This window comes from Oratosquilla oratoria, chromosome 1 (assembly GCF_046742065.1).
Source record: "Oratosquilla oratoria isolate Oo_2021 chromosome 1, ASM4674206v1, whole genome shotgun sequence".
In the NCBI taxonomy this organism is placed as follows: domain Eukaryota; kingdom Metazoa; phylum Arthropoda; class Malacostraca; order Stomatopoda; family Squillidae; genus Oratosquilla; species Oratosquilla oratoria.
This window is the reverse complement of record NC_134777.1, coordinates 42,278,918-42,304,856: the sequence shown is the minus strand read 5'-3', so window position 1 is coordinate 42,304,856 and position 25,939 is coordinate 42,278,918. Positions and strand designations below refer to the sequence as shown.

The window sequence follows — 25,939 nt, the reverse complement described above, 5'->3', positions numbered from 1 at the left end:
CAGAGACCTCTTTACCCAATATATCTACCTCGTTTTCAGTCTTCTTCTCAAGTTTATTCCATTCACTTCTGTTTTCCACATTCTTCTAGCTAGTCTTTCCTATCATATTTCTATCATATGCCCTAACATCCTCAAAATTCCTCAATCTATCCTATCTAATATATGTCTCTCCACCTTAAATCTTTTCCTCATCACCCCTTTTCTCACTCTATCCATCCATCTACCATACCACTAAAATATATTTTGATTATCCATATCTGCCTCCCTCAAATTCCAAGTCTTTGACTAAAATAATAAATTCTGCTTCACAGTAATTCTTCACAGGAAGGACAAATGTCAGGTGTTTGTGGTCACCCTATAAGATGAATGTCATGGATAATAAAATCCTTGTAGCTCATTTTTAAAACCCTTTAACCTTCTCACTTCCATCCAGAGGTGGGTCCAAGATATCTAGCAACTTCAACTGTATTTTCTGACCTTCTTAAATAAGGTGAGCTGACAAGTGGTGACTGCTCCTTTCTTACTCCAACTTCTTTTATTCAATGACACAAAAAGAGGAGACCAATGACAAACAACCACATATGGTGGTCCTACAAGATGGACAGCAGAGCTGCCCATTTTTAAAACCTGTCAATACCTTCACCTTCATAAGGTTCAGCCCTGAAGGGAAGACACCTGGTCTTTGGACTGGGTTCAAGATCTCTCTATCAATTTCAATTGTATCTCTTTTTTATATTCAGTCAACATAGAAACTGTTCAAAACCAATACAACCCAAACAAGAGTCCAAATTTTTTCTTCATAGGGAGATCTGTGGGAGGGACCAAGGACCACTGCCAGCTCTTGTGGGGCTGATTGTTTTCCAATCCATGAAACTTGAAGTCATAGTCATTATTGTTACACAAGATCAGTTTCACACTAACACAACACAAACAACAGGCTCAAGTCATTCCACAGAGATCCACAGGACAGCCCGAGGAGTGTTCCTAGCTGTTATGGGGCAGTAGGTTTCCAATCAGTAAAAATAGAGGCAATAATTATTGTTAGCTGTTCTTCACAGGCATATTTGTACTCAATGAAAGAACACATATAAGCCTTTAACCTAAATATCTGCATGTGGTGGTACTGCTCTTGGTGAGAGACACCTGTGGGCTCACGAAGTCCCCAGACTGGGCTATGATCATGACCACTAGATCCAGCACTTGGCTCTTCCTGCTTTTCTAGATACTGAAGCAGGGTATTTTAAAAGTACTCTCAAGCTACAAAACAAAATTTAATCTAAATTTACTATTCCTACATGTAAGCAGGTTACAAGTAAGCAGTCACTTTTAAGAGACTATTACTTCATGCACTGCAAACACAAAGATATCTTCTTTAAATAATCTCACCTGATATGCCTAATACTTTCATCATTGGCATTGACTACAAAGTTAAGCAGATCTTCATAACTGAAGAAAAAATTAAAATCAATAAAATGAACCAGAAATAAAATAAGAGCAGAGTAATAATAGTACTACTGAAAAAAGGCAAAACCTGGTGCCATAATCAAACTGTATGTCTCCAATATGCAAAAGAAAGCTAGTGTCTAGATTCTTGAAATTAAATAAACTACTAAAAAATAAATAACAATGAATATGATGCACACACTAACAATCTATCAGATCATCATGTTAGTAATTAAAGATTTTTACCTTAAGTGTTTTAAATCATGAACATCAGTTGAATCATGAATTAGAGTAATGAAGTCCTCATAGCTAGCAGCATACATATAGGTTCTTCTATGTAGTTCCTCAGCAGCTTGTTGCTGTCTAAGGTATAATACAAGACGCTGATTTATCCAGTCAGGATCACAAATTCTATCAACAAGTGGTTCAAAAACTGGAACAGAGATGTTGGATGTCAGAATATGAAATGCATACATAAGAAAACAGTTATCAATGCTTTTCTTTTTAACCATTATCATATACAGACCTTGGCAAGCTAACAGCTCTTTGAGAAGGGTTTTGAGTGGGGTACATTTTGAATATTCTGGAGGAAGGGATCGGCTGATTAAGAGCTCAGCAACAAGTCGCAAAAAGTTTCTTTCACGTTCAGGGGAGCTAAGTTGCGGTATAAGGTGAAAAACTCCTCTTTCACCTCGAGCTTGACTGAAAATGAAATAACAAAAATGTAATAAACTTAGTAACTATATGTTGAGTACTGAAACACTTACAGAAGATTAGAGGAGATTAGATAATTTTATGGATAGGGATGACAGGTGGTAAGGGACAGGGAACTACCTCGTGTAGGCCTTATGGTCTCTTGCAGTCTCCTTCATTCTTATGTTCTTATGACTGACTCAAAGTGATTAGTATAGTCTTAAATTTTAATTGGAGTTAACTTTTGATCAATATGATGGTTACATTGCTGAACAGGCCTTTTAGCTCTACCTAAATACCAAAAGTCTTCTTCTCCCTATAAGGGTGGTAGCCAGCCAAGGCATACACCCACCCTCCACCCATCCTACATCCTTTTGTTTTACCTTTGATCTTAGCTCTTTGTGGATGAAAGGCCCAATGCCTGGGTTTGAAGTATTATAGCAAGACACAGCACCTTCACAGCAGGGCCTGACATTCAAAGCTGGTTTCTTATAGGAAAACTTGTTGTTGGAGTGTTCATTTGTTGTCATTTGGCTGTTGGCAGCCATTTTGGATTTTTGTGTGGTTCAGTGAATAGACACCAGGTGGCAGTATTGTTGAGCTGCTATGTGGAGTGCTGGGTCCCCAGTACAAAGGAAAAGGTGACTGGAGCAGGGTTGGAGCAAAGACTGGATTGGAGCTAATACTTGTTAGATGTCATTTTTTAATATTTAACAACAACAAAAATCTTGTATCTCAGAATCACATACTACAAACATGTTTTTTCCATAAACAATGTAATTCAGGGGATTACTTTCCTGGACTCAGGAAAGTCCATCTATGTAAGGGATCTGCTATTCTATGAAAATCATTCATGCAATCAATTGTTGTCTTGAGTTTCACTATGTGGATAACCCACAGTCCCAATGTGGCTGGCAATGGTCCTTAGGCTTCCACAGATCTCTGGCAAGAAACTTTGGACTGCTGTCTGTGTTGTATTAGTATGGGACTGTTTCCACCTCACTGGCTGTGAGTATTAATGGAAGGGGAGCAGTCAACAATGACCATCATAAACTTAGTGAACCAGTCACAAGAATTATATTATAAACCAGCAATGTTCATTTACTCAAGGCAGCACCATGCAAGTGGTATGCCAAACCAGCAAGACAATGGAAGAATTTATAAAAGTGGAAGAGAAAAAGGATGAAAAGGACTTTGGTGTCAATAAGATTCCATGTAAGAGGTGTAACATGTTTTACAGAGGTAAAATAACATGTACAAAAAAATACATTCATGAACATCAAAATGTTATAATTAATATCACCACTGGCACATGCACAACACAATGGGATAACACCAACCATCTAATGGACTGGAATAAGGCTGAGCTAATTATATGTGAAACTAACAGGGTAAGAAGGAAGTGTCCAGTAGCAGTGAATGTTCAAGTCAAATATTGTCATGCAGGTAATTTTGACTGGTGGTGTAAAGTTGACTGTCAATAATTAAAAAGAAAATTAATGTCAAAAATGTTGTGAACAACTTTACACCACCAGTCAAAATTACCCCACATGACAGTACTATTGAAATGAATCTACATGAATTCATGTATTTCTTATGGTGAATAGGGTTTTGGAAGGCCATATGTGACTTGTACCAGCCATGTGACTTTCTGCAACTTTTTGCTTTCCCTTCCCTTGCCCTGCCCCTTCTGGGGCTTTTATGCTTATCTTGTATTCTTCATTTCTGTACTTGAAGCAGCTCCAATGAGCAAAACATTGTACATTCAATAAAGGCTTCATCTTTAGATGGTTTTTACTCTCCCAAAACTATCAGCAGTTGCCATCATCAAACACTGCCTGGGACAGTTAGCACATGGAATGTTACATAACAAAGGTTTTCAAATCAATGCTACGAGCTGCATTGTTGGCCTAAATCACATAAGCTAAAAAAAATGCATACCACAGGTAAAGTTGAAAACATGTAAGCTTGTGTAACTCAAGAGTTACCTGTGTTAGAAAAACCTAACTACTCTTTAATTTGAAATCCATAAAATCAGTTGAAAAAATAATAATAAATTGGAATCTCTAGTTGTGATGCTTTACTGTATCTCTATACAAAAGGCTTCTTCTCCCTTACAAGGAAGGTATCTAGCCAAGGTACACCCCCCCACCCCTCCACCCATCAAATACTCATTTATTTCTTTAGGTGTTACATGGGTAATACATGGCCCAAAAATGAAAGCTTGAATTTTATCTATGCAGTGGGAGGCACAAAAAAAAAAAATGACAGTGATGGATGAGGAAAATAGGGGAGAAATAAGAAAAGATGAAGTGAAAGCACTTATTAAAATTATGAAAGCAGGAAAGGCACTTGGACTGGATGGATATCATGTGAAGTGTCTGAAAAAGGGAGGTATAGCGATAGTAGACTTGCTGATGAGGTTGTTTAATGTTTATCTAAAGAGTGCCACAAAACTGGAGGATTGCTTGTATAGTTCCACTTTACAAGGGAAAAGGTAACAAAGGTGAGTGTAATAATTTCAGAGGGATCAGTTTGTTGAGTGTAGTTGGGAAAGCTTATGGGAGAGTTTTGATTGAGAGGATTAGGAGAGGAACAGAAGGGGTAATTTTGTGAGGAACAATGTGGGTTTAGGAAAGGTAGGATTTGTATGGATTAGATTTTTGTGGTAAGACAGATATGTGAAAAAGCTTTGGTAAAGGGTAAAGATTTTTTTTTTTTTTGGGGGGCTTTATGGATTTGGAAAAGGCTTATGACAGGGTAGACAGGAAGACACTAAAGGTTTTCCAGATATATGGGATAGGAGGAAAGCTGTTAAGGGTAGTCAAGAGTTTTTACAAGAGAAGTAGAGCCTGTATTAGAATTAGAAATGGAGAAAGCAAGTGGTTTGAGGTTAAGGTAGGACTTTGCCAAGGACGTGTCATATCTCCATGGCTGTTCAATATGTACATGGATGGGGTGGTGAAAGAGGTAAATGCAAGAGTAGTGGGTCAGGGATTGGAGATGGTTAAAAAAATGGAGAAAAGTGAGAGGTAAGCCAATTGTTGTTTGCTGATGACACTGCACTTATGGCAGGATAAGAGGCAAGATTAAGGAAGTTAGTGACAGAGTTTGGGAAAGTGTGTGAAAGGAGAAAGTTAAAGGTAAATGTCAGTAAAAGTAAGATGATTAGATGTACAAGGGGAGAGAATGGCAGGAATTTAGAAGTGAGTCTTAAAGGAGAGGCTGGAGGATGTGGATAGCTTTAGACATTTAGGGTTGTATGTGACAGAAAAGGGAGGGGTGGAGGTGGAGGCAGACTTAGCTTGAGAAAAGTAAGTGCCTTGGGGGATTAAAAAGTATAATAAGAAACAGACATTTGGGAATGGATGCTAAAAGGAGATTGTGTGAAGGAGTGATTGTGGTGACAGCACTGTATGGGGCAGAGACATGGAACATATGAAAGGAAGAGAGGAAGAGTTTAAATGTGTTCGAGATGAAATGTCTGAGAAGTATGATGGGGGTTACAAGGTTGGATAGAGTGAGAAATGAGGAGGTGAGGAGCAGAGTGGCTGTGGAAAAGAAGATAGGAGATACAGCTGATGAAAGAGTATTGGGATAGTTTGAACACATGGAAAGAATGAGTGAAGAAAGATTAGTAAAAGAAGTGTGGAAGGCAGAGGTGGATGGAGAGAACATGAAGGGGTGACCAAGGATGAGATGGATGGAAGGGGTATAAAGAGTGTTGAGGAAGAGGGGGGTGCCTGTTGAGGAAGGGAGAAGGCAGAAGATAGGGGTGAGTGGAGAATGACTGTGTATGGATGATCCTATGATGCATGAAAGGGAGTGCGTGGGGAATATTGGAGGAGGATTAGGGAGTGGATATGGGTGAATATCTTAACACAGCCCAAAGGGATTTCTCCATCTTCAATATTTCTGCATGAGGGGATGGAGGAAAGGGGGGGGGGGGCATTACCGATTAAATAAAGCAGCCTTGCTATGGATGTGCTGTGTCTTGCTGCATTGCCTCTGATCCAGGGCAATGGGTGAGATGTATTGATGACCCATCATCCAGGAGGAGGCAAGATGAGACAGAGGGAGGGAGGGGTGGTGAATGGGAGTGGAATAGATGATGAATTGGGTGGGAGTGGGATTATGCCTTTTGACTTTGGCTACCTCCCTTGTAAGGGGGAAAAAGCCCTTGGTATATGTATGTTTGTATATTTTCTACAACCTATATTCTGTTGATTTAATAATTGTATCTAACAATAAAAACTCCAATTTGAATCTGTGAAGAACATAAAAATACATTTCTGAAGCACAGCTACTTACAGTAAAACATGTCTCAACCATTTCCATACCATGATATTTTTCAAAGATTTTGTTCTGGATAATACCTAATGACTTCATTAGGAATCTTTAAATGACATCATGGTATGGAGACCAAGCATCTTCAGGTTTTTGTTCAGTGGGAGAGGCTGACTATTTAAATAACCTCTTCGGTACGATGAAGCCTATGTAGGCATCATGAGGTGCAATTGAGTACACAAGGATGCCAGCGTCAGTGTCTTGATTATATATTTTTTTATAGTTGTACATGACTTACCCCTGATTTCTGTGAACTGGTTTGATAATGTTTTCTGTGTTTATTATTACTCAGAGTAAAAGTGAGTGAGTAATACAGCAGTGACTATATTATATAATGCAAGTAGCGTCATGCATTACACATATGGCAGCTGATGTTGTGCACGAGAATTTGATTTGTATTGAAGCGGTTAATATGACTCTTGCATGCTTCTTATATTCAGCCACCACCTTGGCCCAAAAATAACTTGGAGAAGAGACATTGTGGTGTTGTTTGGATTGGGTGAGAGTAGGTCAGTATAGAAATGTTGCTCTAAGTCTCCTCTGTGGTAGTTGCATCTGGAGCAGTTGGAGTCTGTTGCCAGTCTAATCCTGTGTTAGTTCTGTTTTAACCCTTAGCATACAATGATGCCAATGTCAGCATCATGAGGCATGAGTGGGTATACGCGGATGCCAGTATCAGCATCCTGATTATATTCATCTTGTAGTTGTAGCTGAGTGACCCCTGCATTCTGTGAACACACTTGATCACGTTTGCTGTGGTTATCAACATTCAGGGTGAAAGAGAGTGAGTATTGCAGATGTAACTTTATATTTTATGTGTATTGTGATACATCATTGAATCATCATACATCAGACAGCCTAACACTTCACATGAGTATTCGACTCATATTGAAGAAGTTAATGTAGATAGTGACCTGAATGTAGTCATGTCAGTATGGGTCTTACTTGTCTTTAGAGTTATTTCTCAGTTGGGTTGATGACTGAAGGTCTGAAGAAGTTTTATGATCCATATTCCAAGGGCCTCTTCCCCCTTATGAGAGAGGTAGCCAGTCGAGGCATTCACCAACTCCCACCTATTCCACTCCCATTCACCACCCTTGTTCCCCTCTCATCTTAGCTCCTTGTGAATGAAGGGTCATCCATCTCCTACCCACTGCCTGGGTCAGAAACAATGCAGCAATGCACAGGATATCCATAGCAGGGCTGTTTCATTTACATAAAGTGACCCTCCTTCCTCATCCCCTCAAGTGGGAAATAGAGAAGACAGGGAGAGATCCCTTCAAGCTGTGTCAAAATATCATCTATACACAACTATTCTCCATTCACTCTTATTCCCTGCCTTCCCCCTTCCCTGCTCAATAGACATTACTCTATTGCTCAAACACCCTTTCACCCCATCCATCCATATCATCCTCAGCCATTCACTCAAATTCATTCCATCCACCTCTGCTTCTCACACTCTTTTTTGCTTATCTTTCTTCATTCATTCTTTCCATGTGTCCAAACCATTACCTGTGTTTTATGATCTGAATGTGTATTTTGTATGAATGTGTTATGCAGTGCTGGAGGCAGGTTATTCTAAATGTAGCTTATTGTACATACTCGTACTGGTACAAAAAACGAAATAATTCTCCATCTTGCCCTAAAAAAAATAACTTTGAAATTACATTAATATGACATTGTACTACATGTTTTTCTGTCTTCTAGTTTACAGAACTACAAAAAAATATATATATATATTACCCTGCAACTTGAGCCACATGGATCTTATCAAGATGTTGTGTCAAGCAGCTTACAACACCACATGTGATGAACTGTACCTGATCCATGCGAGTTAAGCGGTCATAAACGTTCATAACACACAACCACAGCACACTCCTGCAACAAGAGCTACTATAAAAATATGCTCCTGCAATAAATATTAGAGTATACACATTCCTGCAATAACTGTAAACTAAAGTACACCTATTCCTCAATTTAACACACAAAAGGGAGAGAACATTAGTCCAATACATATAATAAATCCAACATATCTAAGGTCACCAGTATCGTTAATAGGTATCTTCCACCTGACCCCACATTGCATGACCCCTCTTTTTGTAAGAGTGCTATATAAGTATAGTACCTTCCCCCATTCTGTACTACTGAAGAGGAGTGTAGCTTACAGTCAAAATATATAGATTCACTGTTTCCAGTTTTTTTACTCTGTTTTGACTGTGGTGTTAGTTTTGAATTACAAATGTGCTATCACATTTTTCATCAGTGATAGATATATATATATATACACATATATATACATACATATATATATATATGTAGTTTTAGATACTTGGGTGCGAATGTGGCAGGAAAGGAAGGAGTGGGGTTGGAGGTAGAATGTAGACTGAGAGAAGCGAGTAAATGCCTTGGTGGATTAAGAAGTGTGATGAGAGATAGACATCTGGGAATGGATGCTAAGAGGAGGTTATATGAAGGAGTGATTGTGCTGACAGCATTGTACAGGCCAGAAACATGGAACATAAGAGAGGAAGAGAGAAGGAGTTTGTATGTGTTTGAGATGAAATGTCTGAGAACTATGATAGGGCTTACTAGGCTAGATAGAGTGAGAAATGAGGAGGTGAGGAGGAGAACAGGGGTGGAGGGGGAGTTGGGGGATGGGGTTGATGAAAGAGTATTAGGATGGTTTGGACACATGGAAAGAATGAGTGAAGAAAGATTAGTAAAAGAGGTGTGGAAGGTAGAGGTGGAAGGAGTGAATATGAGGTGGCGTTGTAGGATGAGATGGATAGATGGGGTAAAAGGGGCATTCCAAAAGAGAGGAATGTCTGTTGAGGAAGGATGGGAGAGGACAGAAGATAGGGGTGAATGGAGAAGGGTTGTGTATGGATGATGCTGTGATACATAAGGGGGAGTGGGTGGGGGATGGGGGGTGAGGTAGTATGTATGAGAAATAGTTTGATGCAGCCCGGGGGGATTTCTCCCCATCTTCTCCTTTTCTGCATGAGGGGACGGAGGGGGGGGGGGGGTCGCCAAATTAATGAAGCGGCCTTGCTATGTATGTGCTGTGTCTTGCGACACTGCTTCTGACACAGGGCAGTGGACAGGATGCAGGGATGACCAGTCATCCAGGAGGTGCCAAGATGAGAGGGAGGGAGAATGGTGGAGGGGAGTGGAATATGTAGGGGATGGAATGAGTGGGAGCGGTTTCTATGCCGTTTTCTTTTTGGCTACCCCCTGTGCAAGGGGGAAAAGAGCCTTTGGTATATATATGTATGTATGTATGTATGTATGTATGTATGTATGTATGTATGTATATATATATATATATATATATATATATATATATATATACACATTGTTATGAAATGGATATTTTTGAAGTATTTTTCTTCTCATGATGATAATAACTTGTGAGTGTTCAGTAGTCTTGGTGTTTATTCTAACCAATTATGATTTTTCCATGTTTTGAGTGGTTTATTTTAAGTACTTGTTGAGAAGGAGGGCATAACTTATGAGCACAGCTTCTGAGCTGAAGGGTATGATGATTAGCTGGGAACTTTCTCAAATCACTGGTATTGTATTGCCTCCTTCTTGAAGTCTGGAAGGATTTGGAAATTCAAACTGGGTACATACCCAATTTGAATCTTAAGGGGTAGATGAGAGCATAAGTCATTCTTTCAGTTATTTGTGTAAGTGAGTTGAAACAAGAAAGAGTGAGTGCTGTATTGGTTGATGAGCAGCCCATTGAAGTGGAGCAAATGCCTGACCCATTATAAAGGAACACTTATGAATAAATTACCTCAAAGTTTCCATGGTTGGTGTTGATTCATGTACTAGATCCACATACCAAGGTAATACATTGTGTTCTATGAAATGATCCATGATTTCACCTAGTGCTGCATCAAGTTTACGGCTCACCACAACACCTTGTTTAAGTCTTGCAACTCTGTCAACATCATGTCTACTGCTCTGTAAAGTAATACAACAATTTGAATTACATATTTGAATCTGATATTTTCCGTGCAATACAATAGATGATATTAGAAGCATTCATTTTTTTCTTTTATTTTGTACAGCTGGCCTTTCCCCATTGTAAAAGTGAAGTGGCCTACACAAAGCACATCCTGACTCTTCACAGGAGAAAAATACAGAAAGAGGCATATCAAAAGAAGCAGCACATGAGGACAGAGCCATCATTAGTACAACATTTCACTTGTCAGAGCTTTATCAAGTACATAGCCATGGTACACAAATATCTGAGAATAAATTGGAAGATCTGAGGGAATGGGAGGAGGTCATTGAAGCCTAGGGAAGGTTAGGGAGATAGGAAGCAACTTTCTGTGTGCAGGATGTTTATTCACTGGTGATAAACAAATGTGAAATAGGAAGGAATAAGGTGAGGAAACCTTTGTCCACTGATAGTGGACAAAATAAGTGTGGAGGGCATCTAGAAATAGCTTTCCAATAATTTGTTTGTAACAGGAAGCAAAAGAATCAGGTGGAGTGAAATGTTTAACATCCCTTTATCTATATACAGATAGAGGCATCCCCAGTACCCTCATTCCACCTGATTTAAAAATTGAAGACACACATGGTTATACATTCTTATCTGTATGTAACAGGAACATGAAAATAGAAGTTGTGTCTAATTTTCAATCAATCCACAGACCCTGGTTTCTCTTATGATGACCCACAGCCTTCAGGTAACTGCCAACAGCCTCCATGCAGGTACAAAAGTCAGTCAGGGAAGATATATTGTACTGTTTAAGGATTGTTAGTATGGGGCACTGTAATATGAAGTATTCTATCTCTTCTATGTGGTGGTTGCATCTGGAACAGTTTGAATCAGTGGCCAGGTCTATTCTGTGTTAATAGCATTTCAATGTTGGATGGTGTCCTCAACACAATTGTGCCAGTGTGATTCTTAGAAATGGGAGGGTTGTTGGTGGAGAATTGAGTTTGGTGGTCAATCTTGAAGGGCTTGTTTAGTGATCTGAGTATTTACCTATTTACATTTACCTAACTGTTTTGGACAAGAAAATGGTTTATTGTTCATGAGGTCCTATCTCCTACTCTCCAATTTGTCATAGTTGGCCTCAAATTCATAAATGGTTCCAACTTGGTCTGTCCTTAAATTCCAATTATAATATTCAAATCTGAAGGTATGTATTGCTCTTGCTTGGGCTACATCCCCTAAGTTATTCCAAGTATTTATGCATCTACATGGAAAATCAATTTCTTCACATCCTTTACACATGTAGTCTTTCTTAATTTGTTCTCATGTCCTCTTAACCACTTCGGTACAATGATGCCTACATAAGCGTCATGAGGTGCAAGTGGGTACATGAGGATGCAGTGTCGACGTCTGGATTATACATTCTTTTGTAGTTGTACATGAGTTGCCCCCAGATTTTGTAAACTGGTTTGATTATGTTTTTTCTATGTTTATTATTACATACATATACCAAGGGTTTTTCCCCCTTACTAGGAGGTAGCCAAAAAGGAAAAGACATAAAATCATTCCCACCCATTCCATCCCTGAATACACTCCACACCCCTCCACCCTCCCTCTTATCTTAGCAGCTCCTGGATGACGGGTCATCCCTGCACCTTGTCCACTGCCCTGGGTCAGAAGCAGTGTCGCAAGACACAGCACATCCACAGCAAGGCCGCTTCATTAAATCGGCAACTCCCCCTCTCCGTCCCCCCATGCATAAAAGGAGAAGATGGGGAGAAATCTCTTCGGGCTGCGTCAAAATTTTGCTCACACATACTACCTCACCCCCCATCCCCCTGCCCATGTTTATTATTACTCAGAGTAAAAGAGAATGAGTATTACAGCAGTCACTTTATATTTTATAATGTGAGTAGTGTGATGCAAATTACATATGGTAGCCAATGCTGCGGGCAAGAATTTGAGTCATACTGAAGTGGTTAAAGCCCTCCTACCCCTTATCCTTCAGACAAGTAGTCTTTCTTAATTTTATCCCATGACCTCTTAATGCCCTTCACCCTTAATTAAGAGATCTCTTCTGTCAAAGCAACCTATCCCCTTTAATGTCCTGAATACTTTAACCCAGTGTTTCCCAAACTTTTCCAGTATGTGACCCCTTCCAGTAGTACCAAACATACCATGACCACCACCTTTATAAGCCTTCTGAAAGTCTACCAATTTTTTATATCGCTGATACATTATCTTAAAATTTAAAAGATTAATCACAGCAGAGAGCAATAATTTTTTCATTATTGTTTATTAATATTTATTAAAAAAGATTGATTTAATTATATATTCCAATAAGAAGGATGTGTTTACTTTTCTGATACAAGCAAATCAATATGTGGATTGGTGTAGCTGAATATACATACAATTAGACCCTCCATGGCCCCCAGAAAAAGACTCATGACCCTTTTAGGGGTCATAACCCGCAGTTTGGGATCCCCTGCTTTAACCATATCACCTCTTTCTCTTCAATCTTTCAAAGTTGGCAGACCCAGTGCTTTAAGTCTTTCCTCATAAGGTTTACCTACTAGGCTAAGAACCAGGTTGGTTGCTACTCTTTGTATTCTCTCAATCTTGCTTATATCCTTCACTACTACTGATGTATATTCCGGTCATCAATGAATCAGGGTTTCTATGAGTTTTTTCATCATCTCTTCATTCATATAGAGAAAAGCCACTTTAATTTTCAATACACCCAATTCTTTCTCCTCTTCTGCTTTGGTTATGGGTTCACTTCCCAAAGAATAGTTTAAGGATGGTCTTTTGCTATTATTGCTCATTTCCAGTAATTAATCATTTTGTTTTTATTTCCCATTCTTGAGTCCATACAAAAATAATGCCTGGATCTTTTAGCAATAATGTACAGTCCTCCTTGCTTTTCACTGTTATCATGATTTTTGCATCATTTGCAAACATGTTGGCATAACTTATTGTACCTTCGTATCTTCCCTTCAAAAAAATCTTTCATCCATTCAAGTTGTTTGTCTCTCACTCCTCCAATAAGCTTCAATTTCTATATAAGTCAACTGTGAGGTTCTTTATCAAAAGCTTTCTCCAAGTCGAGGTATACGCAGTCCACCCAACCCTCTCTCACTTTCGAGTAAAAGTTTAAGAGGTTTGACACACATGACTTTCCAGATCTGAAGCCAAACTGACTATCTGTCAGAATGTCTGCCTCTTCAAGATATTTGATCCATCGATCTTTCACAATATTTTCACATAATTTCACTATTGTGCTAGTTAGTGACAGTGGCCTATAATTTAGTGGTATCCCCATAGTTCCACCTTTGTAAATTGGTACCACATTTGCCCTTTTTCAATAAAGCAGCACCATGACTTCTTTCAATGAACATACATTACTTGTCAAAAGTATGCAGAGCCTACTCCCTGTGGCAGCATATCTATGATGAAAATAGGAAGGCATTTCCCGAGGTAAAATTATATAGATAATATGTATCAAGCAGCCCCCTGCTGTCACACTGGGCCAACAGAGTAGAATATGATGGAGAACCCAGCCATTTGCTCTCACACTGCTGTGGGAAGAACATTTATAGGTAACCCCTCTCTTCGCGACATTGACTTTTTTCACATTGGTTTTCTTCTTTTCCCTACAGTCTGAATTGTTACCATGACCCTACAAAGGAATTAACTAAAGAAATAATTGTCCAATTCATTGGACTCAAGAAAGCAAGCCATGGAACTAAGGAAATCAGTGAAATATTGAAGGAGGCCGATTCCAAATTCAAGAGATATACAGTGCATTTTCAGAAGGGAGGAGGGCTGGAGGTACCATTTCAGTAACCTGGTACAAGGAGTCCTAAGAAGACTTTTCCTTTAGAGATTTTATTTTTGTTAGTGGATATGACTCTAAAGTATGCTTTATGTTATTCAAAATCCTTGGAGAAGTCTTCTTACGATGCCCTATCCTAGGTTTCTGGGATGGTATCTCCAGCCCTTCTCCCTCCAAAAATTACACCATATATCTCTTGACTTTGGACCTAGCCACCTTCAACATTTCACTGATTTCCTTAGTTCCATGGCTTGCTTTCTTTAGTCCAATGACTTGGGCAATTATATCTTTAGCTAATTCTTTTGTAGGGGCCATGGTAATGATATAGACCCTAGGGAAATCGAGAAAACCAAAGAGAAAAAAGGCAAGGTCCCGAAGAGGGGGGTTACCTGTAAATGCTCTTCCCACGGCAGTGTGGGAGCAAATGGCTGGGTTCTCCCTTACATTCCACTCTGTTGGCCCAGCATGACAGCAGGGGGTTGCCAGATACATTCTATCTACATAATTTCACTTCAGAAAATGCCTTCCTTTTTTTGTCATAAATATGCTGCCACAAGGAGTAGGCACTGCATACTTTTGATGAGTACAGTATACCAAGACGGTGAATCTTGTCTACTAGTTATTCCCTACATTCTTTAAATATCCAGTTTTAGATCCCATCAGGTACTGAAGTTTTTTTCACATCTAATGATTCCAAAATATTGAGCACTTGTGTGTGTCATGGGGGAGGGGGGGGGATAAGGCATTGGGGTACCTTATATACTATTGTGTATCCTCGAGTAATAGCTTGAATAAAAGTCAACCCTCTATTTATGGCAAAAAATCTAGAATTTTTCATATACATTGTATAAAAGTCGGCACTAGTCTCTGATGTAACTTTTTTATGTAAAGTGTTTGTTATATCTATTGTAATGTGTGAGTGTTCCCTGTGAGTACTTTTTCAAATAAAATACCATCAGTACTGTACATTTTTTAAATTTTACTACCTTCTTCATTCCATGATTAGTGCGATGTATCAATAGATGGAGCTGGTGATACAAAACAACATTTGTGTACCATGTACATCATGATGTGCTGATGGTGATCTTAAATGATCACCGTCAGCACATCATGACTTCCAAGTGCCAGTTAATTACAGATAAACTACATACAGGCTATATATTTGGTAAGATTGCTAATATGAAGAAATAGGTAACCAGTATAGTAAATCAGTCTTCAAAACAAATTTCCATAGGTCTGAGTGCAGGTAGTTTGAGCTATAGGGAGTTGGGGTGAGCTAAACTTTGACTCCTAGCTTGAACCCTGTACTTTCAGTAATATAAAGATTGTTGTTTTTTGACAAATAATCTTTTTTTTTTCTTTCTCATTTTCTATAGTGATCTGGCTCTTAACTGTTTATTTTTCTACTTATTCCAATCATGAATCTTATCACTTTAAAACTAGCACATATGTATTAGATGTTCCCCTAATTTTAGCTTTAAAAAAATATCTATAATTTGTTACTATTCCTTTAAGGATATACAGTACTACTAATACTATACTACCACTATTAATATTATTGCTGTACTATTATGGACTTCCTACTTGAGCCCATTATAGGTTAATAATGTTACCAAGGTGACTGTAGGTTAAGCAAATTAATTGTAGTACATATTAATTGCATACACTCGTTCTATGTGAAGGTGTGAATTGTACATTAGGCAACACAGGATGTCTGATCTGAGGGTAAACAGGATTCTCTCATCAGTCCCAAAGCAAAATCTGCCCAGAGGGAGGTGTCTTTCTTCTCATTGATTCATGTTTCTGTATAGAGAATCAAGTAAAATTCCATTAACTACCTCAGAACTATCTAAGACCAGTGTGATGTGGACAGTGAAAGACCCATGTCTCCAACAGATTGCGTGATACAGCCCTGAGTAAGATTATAAATGAGGAATGAGTATGGTGAAACTATGGTGTTTTGTTTTTGTGTCTTCTTATGGTGTATTATGATGACTATCATGTCTGTAATTTCACATAGTGTGTGTTATCATATTCAAATAGTGTTATTGTAACAAAATAGCACATGTGTTCCCAGTAAGTGAAACTGAAAAGAATTATTTTTTTTTTGGAAAGTGGTGGACCTGAGGCTGAGAAAATGCTATATAAGGAAAAAAGAAACAAAGCAGACAGAAAAAAATGAGGAGAAAGGAAATTAAAAATACCTTATACCAATATACTGTAGATGGAATAATTTCAGGAATGAATGAATTAAATGATTATCTGGCCTTAGAAAAACCAGACATAATGGGAACAGTGGAAACTAAATTAAAGTATACTCTACCACTCAACACTATGGGACAAGGTTTATTCAATTGTTGGACAAAGAATGGAAAGGATAAACAGGGTGGTGGAGTATCAATTTTGACTAACAAAGATTTAAATGTAATAAAAATAACTGAAGGAGAAAATAATGTAGAATTAATTGCAATACAAGTTGAAAGCAAATATATGAAGAGTAGAAAATTTGTAGTGGTGTATGTGCCCCCCAAAACACAGTCCTGGATAGAAAGTGATCATTCCAAAATATTAGAAGATACAAAATATGAATTAACTAATATACTAAAGGACAGGAAATATAGTAATAATGGGTGACTTTAATTAAAAAGAAATATGTTGGGAGGAAATGCCAGTGAAGGGTGGAGAGGAACTCTGGGGCAACTTCCTGCTCGACATGACCATCAAATACACAATGACTCAATGGATAAGGGAAAATACCAGATACAAAGGTAGTGAAGAACCATCAAGGCTGGATTTAATACTTACAACAGAGCCTGAAATTGTTGACAAAATTGATTACAAAACTCCGATAGGAAAGAGTGACCATGTACTAATAGAATTTGAGTTGAAAGAGCAAATGGATCAAAGTAGAAATGATAAACATAGAATAGGAAGATTTAAGTACTACAAAAAAAAAATTGAGAAACTCAAAAAATTATTTCACAACACGAACTGGGAAAAATTCCTAAATGAAGAAACAGGGATGGAAGAAAAATTGAATGTACTAAAAGAAATTTATAATGAGGGAGTGAATAAATATGTACAACAAAAAAAGGAAAGAACATACATAAAAAGCTGGTACAACAAAAAATGTAGTGAGGCTAAGGATAAAAGAGACAAAGCTTGGAAGAAATGGAAAAAAGACAAGAAAACAAGCAAATGGCTAATGTACATCAAACTAAGAAGGAAACATGCCACAGGACTGGAAGAATGCAAACATTGTACCAATTTATAAGGGAGGAAACAAGGAAGATCCATCAAATTACAGGCCAGTCTCCCTGACAAGCACAGTAGCAAAAATTTGCGAAAAGGTCATCAAAAATAGATGGGTTAAACATTTGGAAGAAAAAGCTATACTGAATCCAAATCAATTTGGATTCAGACAAAGAAGACCATGTACAACAAACTTGATCTGCTTCTACTCGAGATTAATAGATATAATACAAGAGAGATGGTTGGACAGACTGTGCCTTTCTGGACCTACAAAAGGCATTTGATAAGGTACTACACAAGAAACTAATAAGGAAAATAAAGTCAATAGGTGGCATCAGAGGAAAATTATTGGAATGGATGAAAGACTTCCTGACTGGGAAGAAATGATAAGTGGTGTCCCGCAGGGATCAGAACTGGCCCCGATCATGTACATAAATGACATGGATGAAGGAATAAAGTGCTATATGAATTTCTTTGCAGACAATACAAAAATACTAAAGAAAGTAAGAATGGAGGAGGATTGCAACTCATTACAACAAGACTTGGACAAGATCTGGAAATGGACTTGAAAGTGGGAAGTGAAATTCAATATCAAGAAATGTAAAATAATGGAATTTGGAAAAAGTAAAAACAGAATATCAAGAGATTATAAAACTGGTGAAGAAGAGGTCAAAAAAGTTAACTTGGAAAACGACCTTGGAGAGATGATAAGCAAAGACATGACACCAGACAAGCATATTAATGAAATAGTCGGAGAAACCTACAATTTATTGAAGTCAATAAAAGTGGCATTTCCCTATTTGGATGAGGAAATGATAAAAAAAAAACTAACCACACTAATAAGACCAAAACTCAAGTACGCAGCAACACTATAGACACCCAGTACCAAAAAGAATAAAAAAAAATTAGAAAGAATACAGAGAGCAACAACAAAACTGGCACCAACTCTTTCCAAAATGGCATATGAACAAAGACTGTCCAAACTAGAATTACCAACTCTTGAACAACGAAGGGAAAGAGGAGACCTACTATCTATAGGATTATGAAAGGAATGGAAATCTTAGATAAGAATGATTTATTGAAATGGGACAATGAAAAAACAAGAGGACATGAAAAGAAACTCAAGAGATAATTACAGAAAATATCTGAGAAAAAAAAAAAAAATAGCTTCCCACACAGAGTGATAGATGCTTGGAAAAATATTAGACAAAGAAACAGTGTGTGCAAACACTATTCAAGATTTTAAGAAAAAACTTGATGCTGAAAGATACAAAGATGGGTCACCATGAGCATAGCTCCCTTCCTGTATAATACAACTACGTAAGTGGAAAACCCACGGACCCACAGTGGCTGGCAACAGTCCCCAGGCCCACCCACAGATCTCTCAGGGAAGAAACTTTGGACTGTTGTCTATGCTGTATCAACATAGAACTGTTTTTGTGTCAATGATTGAAAGTAGTAAGAAGAGGGGAGCTGTCATCACTTGTCAGCTCTCCATGTGTGAAAAGGTACAAGAAATATAGGTGAAACAAATAGATATCTTGGACCCAATCCAGAGACTCAGTGACACCTCCTCAAGACTACACTTTCTGATGGAGGGAAGGGCAATGATAGTTTTTGAAAATGGCCAGCTCTTCTGTCCATCTCACAAGACCACCACAAGAAGGTGCACATTATTGGTCCCTTACAGAATAAACCGAAAAAAAATCTTACCATAACAAGAGAATGTAGAGCTGTTATCTCCTTTGGTATCTTGACTGATACCCTATGCTGTGTTGAAAGCATCACATATGCTGCAATGGTAAGTGTGGCTCCCAACACTATGGCTGATATTCCTCCAACAACCATTGACAGTGGGAGTATAATGCCACCAAAGGTACTCCGTTCTCCCCATCCCCACACAACATCTGCAGACACTACAGCCATAAGAATGCCCCCAAGCCATGCTGCCCACATCTGTCCTCCCTGAAAATAAATGAAAAATCTATTTAGTCCCACAGACATACAAAATTGATCACCTAATTAGTACAAACCTGTTAGGTAGATATCTGTCAGTCTCAAGAGACTATGGAGTTAGTCTTTGGGTAGGGACACCGTTACATCTGGTGTGAATAAATTAGCCAGTGCAAATGTGACAGTCCTTGTTACAGCAGGTGCAAATGAAGTCTGATGCTAAGCTGCCATGATGATTAGAGGTGTTCCATCTCTGCCTCTTTGCTCCAGACTACTGAAGGAGTGTCTCTTCGAATTCAAAGTACTTTCTGAGCCAATCGCTCTGACACTAGTCTCCTAGCTTTGTAGTGCAGCTGAGGTCTGTTGAGTGCTTCCCTACAAACCTATTTTTCTTATAAAAGACCAGTCCTGATAAAAAATCAGAGAAAATCAATTCAACCCTTTGAGCTAAGTCATGCATTCTCCTGATTTTGTTCTGGTTATTGCAAGATAACTACACCAAGCTATGAAAACATAGCCTTGATCCTAGAGGATATACAAGACAATACAACTCTGACTATATTCCCCACAAAAAGATCCAATAGAAAAAGAAAATGAATAACTAAATTTAAACTGCACATCAAAGAACAAAATAGGTATATATATCTATACACTAAGGGCCTCTTCCCCTTTAATGGGAGATAGCCAACCAAGGCATGCACCCCCTCCCACCCAATGTTTCCCTTTCATCTTAGCACTTCATGGATGAAGGGTCATCACTGTCTCCTGCCCACTGCCCAGGTCAGAAGCAATACAGCAAGACACAGTACATCCACAGGAGGGCCACTTCACTTACATATGGTGACCTTCCCTCCTTGTCCCCTCATGTGCAAAATAGAGATGGGGAAAGATCTCTTAAGGCTGCATCCAAATTTCATCCATACACAACTGTTCTCCATTCACAACTATCCCCAGCCTTCTCCCTTCCCTGATCAACAGACATTCCCCTTTTGCTCAAACCCCCTTTGACCCCATCCATCAATCTCGTTCTTGGTCACTCCCTCAAGCTCATTCCATCCACCTCTGCTTTCCATATTCTTTTTGCTGATCTTTCCTCACTCATTCTCTGTGTCCAAACCATCCCAATAATCTTACATCAGTCCTGCCTGGCAGCTCTTTTTCTATTGGCACTCTACTCCTCACCTCATTTCTCATTCTATCCAACCTTGTAACCCCCACCATATTTCTCAGACACTTCATCTCAAGTACATTTAAACTTCTCCTTTCCGACTCTTATATTCCAAGTTTCCATCCCATAAAGTGTTGTAGGCACAATCATCCTTTCATACAATCTTCCTTTGCATCTATTCCCAGATGCTTATTTCTCATGACATTTTTTTAATCCCCCACTCTACAGTTTACCTCCTTTCCCACTATTCCATTTCCTGACACATGCAACCATACATACTTAAAATTTTCACTCCCTCCAGCCTCTGTCCTCTATGACTTACTTTCAAATTACTGTCACCCTCTCCCCTTGTACATATCACCACCTTATTTTACTCACATTTACTTTCAATTTCTACCTATCACATACCTTCCCAAACTCCATCATTAACTGCCTTAGACCCTCCTCTGACCTTGCCACAAGTCCAGTGTCATCTGCAAACAACAACTGGTTCACCTCCCAGCTTCCTCTACCATCTCTGACCAATTCCAATCCCCTCCCCACCCTTATATCCACCTCCTGTACCACCCCATCCATGTACACACTACATGGATGAGGGAATGGTAAAGAAAATATTAGTCACACTGATAAAACCAAGATTGGAGTATGCTGTGACACTATGGACACCCAACACAACTAGGTAAATACAGACTCCCTTCCATGCGTAAAAGCTTCATCCATACACAATCATTCTCCACTCATCCCTATCTTCTGTCCTCTCCCTTCCTTCCTCAACAGACATTCCCCTCTTTACTAATACCCCTTTTACCCTATCCATCCATCTCATCCTTGGTCATCACTTCATGTTCACTCCCTCCACCTCTGCCTTCCACACCTAAAATCATTTATAGCAAATAATATAATAAATAATCTTATAAATCATGAGAGATACATTTGGCAAGACTTTTTTCATACATTGGGTTATGGAAACCATAGATACTTTTGGTCAGAGGGCAAAATAAATTTTCTTTTTTTTTTCAGTTTTGTTTCATTTATACCTTCTCACTGGCCAGGATGATGAGCACACAAGCTACTGTATGTACCAAGCTTTGCATGTTTTGTACAAACAGTATGCCCACAGCGTTTGTTTTACTTGGATCATTATACTGTATAAGCAGTTTGGTAAAAAAAAAAAAAAAAAAAAAAAAAATCAATCAATTGGTTTTTACTTTATTTTGATTTCAGGTTTTCCAACATCAGAGGGCCTGTAATCCAGTGAATAAAAAAGTCTGGCCTTAGAGACAGAACCAACAATACACATGTTTGTGGCCCTGCAAAAACTTCAAGCCCTCTTTATTCAACCACTATACCTCCTGAATCATTTCTTTCAGTGTATATTTCTAAATTCTCTCTTCTTCCCCTCCTGTTACAATCATCTCATTTCTCCCTCATCAATCTTTCACTCTTGGCAATCTTAATTTCCCCATTTCACAACATAATGGTATTTTTTTATTGCAGGACTATAGAAATAATATTTTCTGGGGGTAGTGTATATCAATTATCACTCAATTACAAGAGAAAGAAGAATTGTAAAGAATTCTTGAAAAAGAACTTTGGTTAATTTTTTCAGCATTGGGTTGGCTAAGTTGGTTAGAATGAGTAAGATTAAATTAATTGTGGTTAGTCTGGCGAGGCTAGGTTTGCTCACCTGGGTGGCTACCACCTACCAGATAGATGGGTCAGAAGTTGGTCTTGTTAGGTTAGGGTTGATTAGCTTAGGTTGGAAGCTCTGGATACCAATATGAACATTAGTAATTTCTGATGATACACTCTTAAAAGCAATTAAACTACAGTGAAATAGTTGAAAATATATACTGGGTGATTAACAATATCTAATGAGTTGATATAATTGCAGTTCTCTTTTATATTTATCCTAAGCTGTTGGTAAATATGGCTGTAGCTCTTATTTTTGGTCAATTTTTAGAAGTGCACATCTATGCAATATAGCAATAGAAAAACATTTATCTGCAGGGTGAGTAATTTCACAGTTTGAAGAATAACATTAAGATCAGCTCCACAGTAGTGTTTTAAGAATATGTAGCATGGTGACATAACTTGGAGTGGGAGAACACCTGGTACAAAATATCAATGCCATTGTCAAACTAACATTGATGGGACTGGACAGACAAAAACATGGCATCTTGAACCTAATGCCAGCGCTCAGTTCAGTGGGGTATTTGCTTTCAGCAAGGTTTTTTGTTACTGGTTTCAGCCAAGAAAAATGTACATTACACTGATGTATTATAATTTACAAAATCAATATTTAATTTTTTAAGTGCACACGTATTGTATACGCGTGCACTTAAAAAAAATTATATCTGGGCCAGGATTTCTACCTGGCAATTCTAGAGTTAGATTCCAGAATCACACAAAGTATACCTAATATGAAACTTAAGTTGTTCAATAGCCTCAAACCTAATATCACCTATCTTAAGCCAACATAACCATTCAGTAAAAAAAATAAAAGTATTTTTTTAGAAGTGCACACATATACAATATAGCATTAGGAATTTTATTACTAATTTTGTAAATTATAATACATCAACATAATTTATGGTTTTTCTTGGCAGAAATCAATAAAAAAAAAAACTTGCAAAAAAACAAATATACTACCGAAGGAAGCTGCAAGCATAGCATCGAGACGCCATGTGTCCGTCCAGTCCAGTCAGTGTCAGTTAGACGATGGGTTTCACGTTGTGCACCAGGTGCTCTCCGACTCTAGGGTGACATTATTAATAAGCACTGTTACAAAGGCAATAGGGCTTCCTTCAAGCTAGGCAACAACTTTATTCCCCACAGTCCAATCAAGTTCTTAATTAGGCCATCAGCATTCGTGATAACGACAACCAGGATGATCTTTAGAATTACAGGTACCTTGTTACTAAATACAGCTTAGGTTATGTAGGTTAGGTTAGGTTCTAGTTAAATTAGGTTAGAATAGACATATTTATCATCTTTTAATTTCTTCAACCTTGGCATTTCTCAAAAACATGGTATATCATTCACCCACCATGACTTCATTCATTAGTAAATAGGTTTTAGCAACTTTTTTGTTATTAATTTCTGCCAAGAAATATACATAATTGATGTATTATAATTTACAAAATTATGAATTTTCTATTGTTATGTCACATAGGTTTGCACTTCTAAGAATTTACTGAAAAAATAGATCTTACAAATGCAGAAAAGAAAGAATTGATACATGTGTTCGCATGATACTGGAATAAACTAATTCTAGTGCATCTGTGCGTCTAGTACTTTTTTATATTCAGACCTATGACAATGTTGTTAAAAAACATACGTCAGAGAGTACAGTTAATATGAAAAAATTATACAGTGACTATAATACTATTCTGGTCAATCCTACCAATAAATTGACTTGAGCAAACTTACAGTCAGATTTGTACGTAAATTACGTCGTAATCCTTGGGTTACTATTTTGCAGAGAATATTAGCTTCTCTTACCACCTGATGCATTGTGGAATACACTGCACAATTTCATTAGGCAGCTCACGACTTTTTTCTCATAATCAATTACGGTAATGCCAAATTATGAATCATATTTTCGAACTGCCTAAATAACACATAAGTAAGAAGATAAGCACATTCACTTTCACGCCAAATTCATACGTAATATGGAAACTCGTGTTTCCCCATTAATACTTATTAGATATTTAACATTTCACTTCCAACATACGTTATTTTCTTACCCAAACTATTTCTGGCTTCCACAGTAACTTCCTTTCCTTTATTTTCTATACGTATCTCAGTATCCTATTATATCATCCGCCAAACGTCAAGTTCGGCAATAGTTTTGTTTACAAATTATCAGCTGGTAGATAGCTGGTAGCAGGTGTTCAGAAAGAAATTAGGTTCGGTCCAAACCGGCCTAAGGAGCAGTACCTTACGAGTTTGGTTTCCTTTCACGTTTGTGATTACTTATATTTTAATAAGTTATTAATTAATTAAGGCTGATTCTAATGCTCTTCATTTTATATATGTATACATATATCTGAAAACATGACGTCAATGATGACGTCACGCCTCGATGCCCGTTCTGCGTCCCACTGGTGTGAAATATGGGGACTGTTCTGTTCTGTTCTGTTAAATTTGGGAGTGAAGCTCCCACGGGCTTTTAATGTGAGCCCGCTTGGAGGGTGATTTGACTTATGAGTGTGTGTGGGCCCAACCACATACATTCACAAGATGTGCATACGCATGTGATATACGTATGCACATCCCGGGGAATGCACCCTTCCTGATGTAAGTGTAGTCAGTTAAGATGTGAAACTGGTGTAATAAATTGGAAAAAAGGGGGGGGGTTGATTCAATGTATGAGTGTGTGTGGCCTTGGCCACGCCCACTCATACATTCACCAGATGTGCATACCTATGCAATATACGTATGCACATCGCTGTGAATTCACCCTTCCGGACATAAACGGTGTATGTAATCAGTACAAATATATAAAAAATTAAAGGGGGGTGGCTGACACTCCACCACCCGATGCAGTTCGTACGGACTTAAGTGGCTGCATAGGCGGCGCACAAGACCCTCAGATGTTGTCGGAGGCCCTCTCCTCAGAAAAGCAGTTGCGGGGCAATGCTTGAGGTAGTGGACAAGGGTGGCTTCAGGGTGGCGGCAATGTCGACATCTTCTCTCTTCTGGCGTGGAGTTGTTCTTGATTTGCCAGAAACAACGGTCCTCCAGCCGCAGACGGAAAAGCAGAGTTTCCACTTTTCTAGGTGTGGAGCGAGGAAGTACAAGGGGCTCGTAGTCTGTGACTGCCCTGTACCACCTCGCCCTCTCTGACACCTCTGCCTCCAGTCTGTGCTGAAGGAACCGTTGTATCTGGTTAAGAGCCCTGGTGCGTAGGCGCAACTGATTTCTGCTAAGAGGGACGACAACATCGACTTTGGGTCTTTGGAGCGCCACTTCTGCTGCGGCGTCGGCTAGCTCATTACCTGGGACACCTACGTGGCTCGGCACCCAGTTGAGCGTAACACTCCTACCTTGCTGATGCAGCTTCAGCAGGAGTGCTAGGATGGAGGTCAGTAGGCGTACATTGTCGCTGGGCTGTGTCGATTCTAAGCTGCCTAGCAGAGACTGTGAATCCGTGTGTATTACCACAGGACCAGCTCGAGATATTAGAGCATGCTCTAGCGCTCCTTGGACCGCTATGGCCTCAGCTCGGAGAGTGGACGCATGATCAGATACTCTCCTGCCGAAGGTCAAACCATCCGTCACGAAGGCA

The 25,939-nt window shown here is 38.6% G+C and overlaps 1 protein-coding gene across 5 annotated transcripts in view; it reads right to left on the bottom strand.

The window, feature by feature from the left end:
• LOC143033033 (sorting nexin-25-like) overlaps window positions 1–24,758 on the bottom strand; it is a 100,722-nt gene extending 75,964 nt beyond the window's left edge. The window contains exons 1-7 of one of the 5 annotated variants that reach the window (XM_076198251.1): window positions 24,396–24,758; window positions 19,239–19,490; window positions 10,283–10,452; window positions 8,227–8,361; window positions 1,970–2,145; window positions 1,690–1,876; window positions 1,387–1,446 (exon numbers count right to left, since the gene is read on the bottom strand). In XM_076198251.1, the coding sequence (XP_076054366.1) occupies window positions 1,387–1,446; window positions 1,690–1,876; window positions 1,970–2,145; window positions 8,227–8,361; window positions 10,283–10,452; window positions 19,239–19,481 (971 nt within the window). In that variant the 5' untranslated portion in view covers window positions 19,482–19,490; window positions 24,396–24,758. Of the gene's footprint in view, window positions 1–1,386; window positions 1,447–1,689; window positions 1,877–1,969; window positions 2,146–8,226; window positions 8,362–10,282; window positions 10,453–19,238; window positions 19,491–23,298; window positions 23,373–24,078; window positions 24,282–24,395 lie in introns of those variants that run through there. The other 4 variants (XM_076198234.1, XM_076198246.1, XM_076198254.1 and 1 more) reach the window with 4 other exon arrangements.
• Between the last annotated feature and the right edge of the window lie 1,181 nt (window positions 24,759–25,939).